The sequence below is a fragment of the Gopherus flavomarginatus genome, chromosome 3 (assembly GCF_025201925.1).
Source record: "Gopherus flavomarginatus isolate rGopFla2 chromosome 3, rGopFla2.mat.asm, whole genome shotgun sequence".
NCBI lineage: Eukaryota > Metazoa > Chordata > Testudines > Testudinidae > Gopherus > Gopherus flavomarginatus.
Window position 1 is genome coordinate 266,075,741 of NC_066619.1, and position 8,840 is coordinate 266,084,580.

Here is an 8,840-nt window from a genome sequence, read left to right on the forward strand (position 1 = left end):
AGTGGTTACGTTTTTTCTTTGTACTTATTTGTCTAGGTTATCCTAAGTACTATAATAATTTGTCTGCTCTTTAATGCTACCGGTGCAACATAACTACATGCAGTTTATTTCTCATAACTTTTTTTTTTTAAAAAAGCTTTCAGTATTTTCTAGACAGATACCTAGACAGTTACCAGGACACTTTATTAAAGTATCTTCTTCCAGTGAGAAAGGGCCAGCTGACAGCAGAACACCAACTGTGCTTTACTGGCACACATGTGGATTATTATTATTCCTGGAGTTTGCCAGGACGTATGCAAGAGGCTCTCTGGCTGTCACGAGAGGTCGCAGGTAGCAGCGACCTGGAGACGAAGCCAACTCACTCCGGCGAGCGAACCTGCGGAGCAGGTTAATACTTTTCCTTCCGGTGAGAACGGATTTTGTTGGGGGGTCTTTAAGTGAAACCAAGTGCTTATGAAACCCGCCTTCATACAACCGTTAGCTCAAGGGGCAGCAGCAGGGCCCATCCACCCTACCCGTGGCAGGGCGCCCACGGGTGTCTTTTCCCACGCCAGCCCGCTCCCTCTGACGGCAGCAGCTTCTCAGAAGCTGTAAGTTCCCTTCCTCCCCCGCCTAGTCTTCGCTACCGACCCAACCTCGCCGCCCCGCGGCCGGACACTCACGCTCTCTGAAGCGGCTCCTCGGGGATGGCGGCCGGCCCCTGCTGCTGCTGAAAGGAGCGGAGGGACTCGAAGGCCTTCATCAGTTTCTCCATGGTAGCCATGTCCGCTCAGCCCGCGCCGAGCGCCGCAGGGGCCAGTCGACCGCAGCGCCCGGGGACCAGACTCCCGCTCTCTCCTCACAGCGCCTGAGCCGCTCGCTTGGACCCGGAGCCGCTCCCCCACTCACAGCGCCCGGAAACCTCGAGCCTCTCCCCTCTCAGCGCGCTGGCTGCCCGCTCCTGGGGCCCCGGAGACTCCCGGGCCGTCGCGACACCGTCCCTGCCGCCGTCGGGGTCCCCGCGCCGCCGCTCGTTACTGCAATGAATGGAGGAGACGCTACAGGGGGCCGCTTTCACTCCGAAGCCGCCTCGCCGCCATCTTGGAAACCTCCCATCATCCCCCACGCTACTCCTCCCGGCCCGGCCTAGAGCAAAGTTCCCCACGCAGGCCGCTGGGTCCGGCGTACCCGCGGAGGGAGTGGAGAATTAAAGAGCGACAGCCTCGCCCACCAATGAGAAAGGAGACGCTCCGCCCCCTGCCCTAACCACTATTAGCGGGACAGGAGGCCTGGGGCAGTATCACCGCTCAGACAAACACAAGCTTGGTTGAGGAAACACAAATTCATCCACGCTCCCTTCACCGCGCTCGGAAGATGGTTGTCAGGTCCTAGTGCCCCTTGGGTTGGTGTCAAGCTTAGGCCCGTCTGCCAGCTTCCGCCCGTCGAATGGTGCGTGCGGGCTTCGTTCCGTACGGAGCCTCTGGCAGAATGGTCGGGCTCCCGTAGAGCAGGCCCTAGCTCCGTGGGGACAGCAGGGCACACAGAGCAACCTCCAGGTCGGTCCACACCCAGCTCTTGTGCTGCTCTTGCTACAGGGGCTCAGGCACGCAGGCTTTGTCTGTCCTTTAACACTCAGTAACAGGTAAGAGGAATTAATGACAACAGGTGTGAAGTTAATGCATATTAAACCCTGGTGTGGACACTCCCATTCAAAAGTGAAGTGGACTTCATTCACAGTAACTTAAGATACGATCAGAAGGGATTCAGATAAAGTAAACTAAGGCCTAGGTACATCTAAAATTTAGGTTAACATAGTGATGTTGCTCAGGGGTGTGAAGAATTTTGTGCTCTAAATGTTATAGTTAGACAACCCCTGGCCTAGACATGTCTAGGACAGTGGAAGGAGTCTTCCATCAACCAAGCTCTGCCCCCTCTTGCAGACCTGGATTATTTACTTCAGTGGTTCTCAAAAAAAAAAAAAAAAAAACTTCCATGGATCTAGGAGGCATATACACTACAGCATTGTAGTGGCATACCTATGCTGCTGTAGGGCAGACATATCCTAAGGTTGAATTGAATGACAGCATTCCTGTAGGTTTGATGTTCTTTGCACCTTCAGTTCATCTTTATGGTCCTGAGTATCCCTGCATTAACAAGCCCTGATGCAGCTAAACTGGTTCTACCCTTGCAGGGTATAACAAACTGTTTCTACACTGATTTAGTTGAAGTGGGACAACATGCATACACTTAAGGTATATATACATCTCACAGGGTATGTCTACACTGTAAGCACTACAGTGGCCCAGATGCAGCTGCTTCACTGTAGAAATGTAATGTAGACACTTGCTACAGCACTGGAAGGGGGTTTTCCATCACTGCGGTAAATCCGCCCCTGGGGAAGGCAGTACTTAGGTTGATAGAATAATTCTTCCATTGAGCTAGTGGTATCAATAACAGAGTTTACGACATCTTAATACCCCTAAGTGACATAGCTAGGTTGACCTAAAGTTTAAGAGCAGACCAGGCCATGGAGGTAAGGGATAGCAGTATCTGAGCTCAGAAAGACACTTCTGAAAAGCATTTTTTACTTTAGAATGAACAGGCACAGGTATTAAAAAACTTAATTGTAAAAATATACTCAGAACTCCACAGGAACAATATTTTATACATAAACTTGTACACTACAAATTACACATGCCAAACACTACCTGTGCTATCAGCACTCAAAATAGTTTTACAGAACAAATACACAGGTTTCCAACAAGTGTACTTAATATACATTTACTTCCCAAGCAGTATTCCCTCTTGATTTTTACTCTGTTGAAATGGAAAAAACAATTAGGTTTCTCCACATTTCCACTCTAATAGCAGATGCGCTACAGAACAAAGACATCGACATAGGCTAAAAGGTGACATTTATTATAAGAACTCATTCTAAAAGATTGAAAAGAACCAGTGACACATTGCCATACAGAATATTTTCGTCTGAATTAGTTCCCATTTTTCTGTTTTCCCACACTTTGTTTTGAGACAGATGCAGGTCAGAGGTATACTAGGTTTATATTAAGACTATACTTTACTATTATATTTCACACCAGCATGACATTTTGCATTCAGATAGACTTCCTATTTATGTATATCATTCATCCTTGTACATATTCAGTGTCACTGAATTAAAAACTTCTGTCTTCTTCAGCCTTGGCCTTTCTGCAGGTAAAACTTGTCCAGGTAGCCTGATTTACATGAAGGCACCGCTCCTCTTCTTCCTGTAATGTTCTGTGTCAAGGGTACCTTTGTTCTTCTTTGCAAAATTAATTAATACTAACTTTACAATCTATTGTTGTGAAGTAGGTTTTTTTAAGTCAATACTTCTATCGATATAAATTAATTTTTTTGGTGTGTGTGTGGGGGAATCACTGTAGTGTTGCACTGAATTTTCCAACAGTTACTACTTCTGGCTTTAATAAAAGTGGTTGCTTGAACCCATTTAACTGAAATCCTTTTATTATGCAAATTAGATAGAAAAAGTAAGGAAAAATTGATCAATGTAATAAAAATCTGCAACAACATGTATGCGGCTTTTGGAAAACTAGCTGCTGAAGTCTGCCTACACTAGGAAAGCTAAATGGCTAATATAAGCTCCACCTGCTAAGAAAAGACTCTTTGAAATAGATATTCACACTACACAAGTTAAGCCTTTTCATCTTCTGTGAGAAAGATGTTTAACGCTAGATTGACGATTCTCCAGGGAGTCTTTCTAGAGCTATATCTGAAGTTCGGGATAAAATTTGCTTATTTAATTCTGTCCATTCTTGATCATTTAACTTCTCTTCATTACAAAGCCAGGTTTTCAGAGGTGCAGATGATTTTAGAAAGAAATTCGTGTTCATTTACTGCAGTTGCACACTGAATTGTGGTACCTGGTAAATTGTTCCAATGGTTAATTACTCTCTCCATTAAAAATATATGCCTTATTTCCAGCATGAATTTGTCTAGCTTCAACTTTCAGCTATTGGATCATGCTAGATTGAAGAGACATTTATTAAATATGTCTTCCCTGTGTAGATAGATACCTATAAACCAGAGGTTCTCAAACTATGGTCCAAGGACCACAAGTGGTCCACGAGCTCCATTCAGGTGGTCCACGGATAGTTCCCTCTAAGGTGCACACCTGGACGACCACACACGAGAGAATAAAGGGCCACCCACCTCATCAGTGGAGCCACACAGGGGTGGCTCCACTAATTAGCTGCCTGGACCCTGGAGAACACACACACATAAGGTGAGGTGGTGGCCTTGGGAGGAATAGGGCGTAGGTGGGAGGGGGAAGTGGGATGAGAAGAGGGGGTTGGAGGAATTTGGGACATGCAGGGCTGTGGCGGCCAGAGAAAGAGGTGACTTTCCCCAGCTCCAGGGCTGCTGCCGGGGAGAGACCCACCCCTCCTTCCCAGCCCCAGCTCGGGGGCTGCCATGGCAGGCAGGAGAGGAAGAGACCCTCCTCCTTCCCAGCCCCAGCTCGGGGGCTGCCGCAGCAGGGGACAGAGGGCACATCCATCGAATTAGAAAGGTAAGACTACTGATATTAAAATATGGAGTTGTGTGCTTTTATTTATAGAACAAAAAACATTAATTATGAAGGGTTTTTTATATAGCACTTTTATCCAAAGCACTTTACAATAGTTAGCTAATGGTACAAACAACATTTGGAAAAGTATCAGAGGTGTAGCTGTGTTAGTCTGGATCTGTAAAAGCAACAAAGAGTCCTGTGGCTCCTTACGGACTAACAGACGTATTGGAGCATGAGCTTTCGTGGGTGAATACCCACTTCGTCAGATGCACTCACAAAAACTCATGCTCCAATATGTCTGTTAGTCTATAAGGTGCCACAGGACTCTTTGTTGCTTTAACATTTGGAAAGATCATTAAGTGGTCTGCTGAGACCCTCAGCAATTTTCAAGTGGTCCGCAAAAAAAAAAAAAAAAGTTTCAGAATCATTGCTATAAACTGTACTCAGGTCACCCTTTAACAGAAGTGAAAGTGGGCCAGTACTAGCCAGTATGGTGTACAAGTAAGAAGTGCCTCCAGAGCAAGTATTTTATCTTACTTTCACCCATCCTTTAACCTTGTCTTTGTTAAGCTAAATAGATTGAGCTCTTTGAGGCTATTATAAGGCATGTTATCTAATCCTTTAATCATTCTTGTGAGCTCTTCTCTGAAGTTAATGACAGTCTTGAATGAAGAAACCTTACTTTTATCAATTAAGTATTCACCAACTCATTGCTCTGACAGGATTGGCTTTAATTGTTTACTGTATTTCACTAAATCAGAAAATATTTTGTGATGGCTGAAACATTACTGTGTAATTTATTGTATGGCTATGACATTAACAAAATACTACTTTCATTATAAAGTTGTATGTAATCCTTAAAACTTAATTGTGTTTATTTAAGAATTCAAGAAAAAAAGGTTCCAAATCATGCCAAAATCTTCAGCCTTTCCTTCAAAGAAAAAGGGGTCTTTCCTAGTATTCCTTTAACATAATCCCAGCATGTATAGAGAAAGTCATTTCCAGAACATATGGACCACTGTGAATTTTGTACCTAGAAAGTGATGAAAACATGAGTTTGGCTGGAATATAATACATGCTATGTCAGGGGTCATCAACCTTTCAGAAGTGGTATGCTGAGTCTTCATTTATTCACTCTAATTTAAGGTCTTGCGTGCCAGTAATACATTTTAATGTTTTTCGAAGGTCTCTTTCTATAAGTCTATAATATATAACTAAACTATTGTTGTATGCAAAGTAAATAAGGTTTAAAATGTTTAAGAAGCTTCATTTAAAATTAAATTAAAATGCAGAGCCTCCCGGATCGGTGGCCAGGACCCAGGCAATGTGAGTGCCACTGAAAATCAGCTTTTGAGCCGCCTTCGGCACCCGTGCCCTAGGTTGCCTACCCTGTGCTATGTAATGATTACATATACCACTCAATATATACAAAGTGTAAATTAAAATAGCATGATTTCCTATAATTAATTTAAATCAGATTGAAGATTTGTAAAACTAAACATGAAATTTAGGTTAACATGTATAATGTACTAAATTATAAATGCAGGGGCAGGGGGAAAATGTTCTGTTGGTAAAGAAACATTTGAAATGTACAAGACTGCTATAAACAAAAATAAAAAAAATAACGAAAAGTAACACTTAAGCAGGTATGTAACTTCACTCACATGAATATTCTCATTGACTTAAGCATAATTAAGTTAAGCATATAAAGAAGTGTTTGCAGCATCAGGTGGTAAAGTTGTATTTTCATGGTGAAAACAGTTTCTCAAAGAGTATGTCTACACCACAAATTAAGGTATGATTGTAGCACAGGTAGTCATGTTAGCTTTGATCTAGCTAGCATAGTGAAGATGCGAAGGCACAGATTTTTCTGAACAGGCTAGCAACCCAAGTTCATACACAGGGTCACTGCCAAGCTTGTATTGAGGTGGCTAGCCGACATTGAAGTATGTCTCACCATGTTTTCAATACTATTGTTATCCTCACTACCTAGATTAAAGGTACAAGTATGCCTACTTGCACCATAATCACACCTTAATTTGCAGTTTAGCCACACCCACCGTGACATAAAAAATTATCACTTCAGACCAACACTGCATAATTTTTAACAAAAACGTTATTTACAATTTCAATCCATTAACAAGATGATTAACATGTTTATACATTGGCCAAAATTTTCAAAATTAGGCTTCTATGCCCATATTTTCAAGAGCACATAAGTAATTTGGGAGCAAGATGTATCCCACTGACTTCAAACTATAAACCCTGCTGGAGCAGCAAAGCCAGTTTGAAGAATTTTAGCTTTCTTGACTTGTGGAAGTTCAATATATTGGAAGGTGCTATTGGTTGTAAATACGGCAGTGGCTATTTGCTGATCCGTTTTGTGTTTGAGTATGTACTATTATCACAGTAAAGCTGTTCATGAAGACCAGGGCTTGCCTCCCTTTTTTTTTTTTTTTTTTTTTTTTTTTTTTTTTAAAGTATAAATGAGCATTTTAAGTGTGAAATTTCCTCAGTAAAAAAAAGTCTATGTAAAATCTGAAATTCTACTAACAATTGGAAACCAAACAAATACACAACAATCACTTTCTTCCCAATTTGATATCTTAAATTGCTAAAGAACTACCAATATGTAAATAAAAATCTAATTATATTAAAATTGATTTAAATAAACATTGATTTAAAAATTATTATTTTATCCACCCTGCTTCCCATGGAAGACTCATTACATAGACCAAAAGACGAGACTGCAGGACATATGATCTATTTATGTGGCAGTGTTTTGCTTTTATTTCAGTAATAAAAAATGCTTGATAGAACGTAAAGCTGCTGATACAAGAACACTTTAGTGGTTGGAAGACACTTTTATAACTTATGTTGCTCACATTTAGCAATGAAAATGGTTATGCTTTGAACAATAATTCTGATATATTGACATCATTATACAAAGAAGAAAGGAGAGGTACCTACACGTGCTCAAAACTTAGTAAATTTCTCCATGTGGACAATACAATAACTATGGACATTGTGCAGACATTCATAAGAGATAACATTACCATCAGAAAGCATCCAGATCATTCAAGTCAGACAGAACCAGAATTCAGTTTAGTGCTGCTTCTATTAATGTATTAGAAGAAGCTGTTGTGCTGATATGTCAACTGTGTAACGAAAGAAAGTTACTTGAGTTTTTCTGGAAACAAACAAATACAGCTCTTCATACAGTTGCTCACTTAATATTAAGTTCATGTTACAGAACTAAAACAAAGATCTAATGTCTCTGTTGACATGTTTCTAGAATCATATAAACAGTACTTTTTTATTTCATTATTGACACAATGAGAAATTTCTCTACACTGTGCAAAGTTGGATTCAGCATTTATAATACAGTCACAACAAATACCACATTGGAACCAATTGGCAAAGTTTAATTAGTTTCACCCTTTAAGAATCACCATCAGTATGTATTATTTTCTGGAATCTATGCCTGGTTTCTCAAAGTAGTCAAGTTTTCCACTGAACTAAAGTAATCCTCTTTCATATATGGGAATAGGGCTGCATAAGTAAAGCTTATAACTAACTTGAGGAAAATACGCAGCATTCACCAATAACTACTACATTATGTTACCTGACATAGCACAATTTTTTCATATACTGTGGTGCAGTAATTTTAAGTGCTGACTTTTTAAATGGAGACTTTTGTATAGGTATTGTGAACACAGACATATAGTGCTATATCAACAACAACAAAGAAGCAGAAGAACTCTATAGAAACAAAAACAGTCTGAGACATAAAGACTCCATTTTGTTGGTCACAGGATAGGATAATGAAAACTTTTGAGTTACTAGCACATTATTTCACTGCTTTGAAACTACTAAATATGTATATTTATGTATGGTCATTAAGAAATTAAGGACATTCAGGGACAAACACTAGAAAACAAAAAACAAAGACAAAGGGGACTGATTATGTTCTCACACCAGTGTAACTCTGCTGAAATCAATTACACAATATAAGAGCATAATAGGTCCAATATTTTAGATCCATAGCTTGCCATTATTATAACCTTGTGAGTATACCAGCTTTACATGGAGGTAACTCACTCATTGACTACAATGGAATTACTCCTAATCTACAACAGTGTAAGATTGGAATTTGCTTTGGCTTTTGTACAACTGCATGGTAAAAGCTAACGGGACACGTTCATATAAACAGAACTCTTCAGTCCTTCCCTCCTTTATTTGTCATGAAGTTCTATATACTGCATGAGCTATGAATCAAGGCAAAGTTCACAGC

General features: G+C 40.7%; 1 protein-coding gene across 7 annotated transcripts in view; it reads right to left on the reverse strand.

Moving 5' to 3' along the window:
* The window catches only part of HTT (huntingtin), a 232,497-nt gene extending 231,532 nt beyond the window's left edge, over positions 1–965 (reverse strand). For all 7 annotated transcript variants that reach the window (XR_007773556.1, XR_007773557.1, XM_050947253.1 and 4 more), the window contains exon 1: positions 663–965. Coding sequence is in view for 5 of the 7 variants with exons in the window: in XM_050947253.1 (XP_050803210.1) it covers positions 663–763 (101 nt within the window). In the remaining 2 variants the exon portion in view is untranslated. The remainder of the gene's footprint in view (positions 1–662) is intronic.
* Between the last annotated feature and the right edge of the window lie 7,875 nt (positions 966–8,840).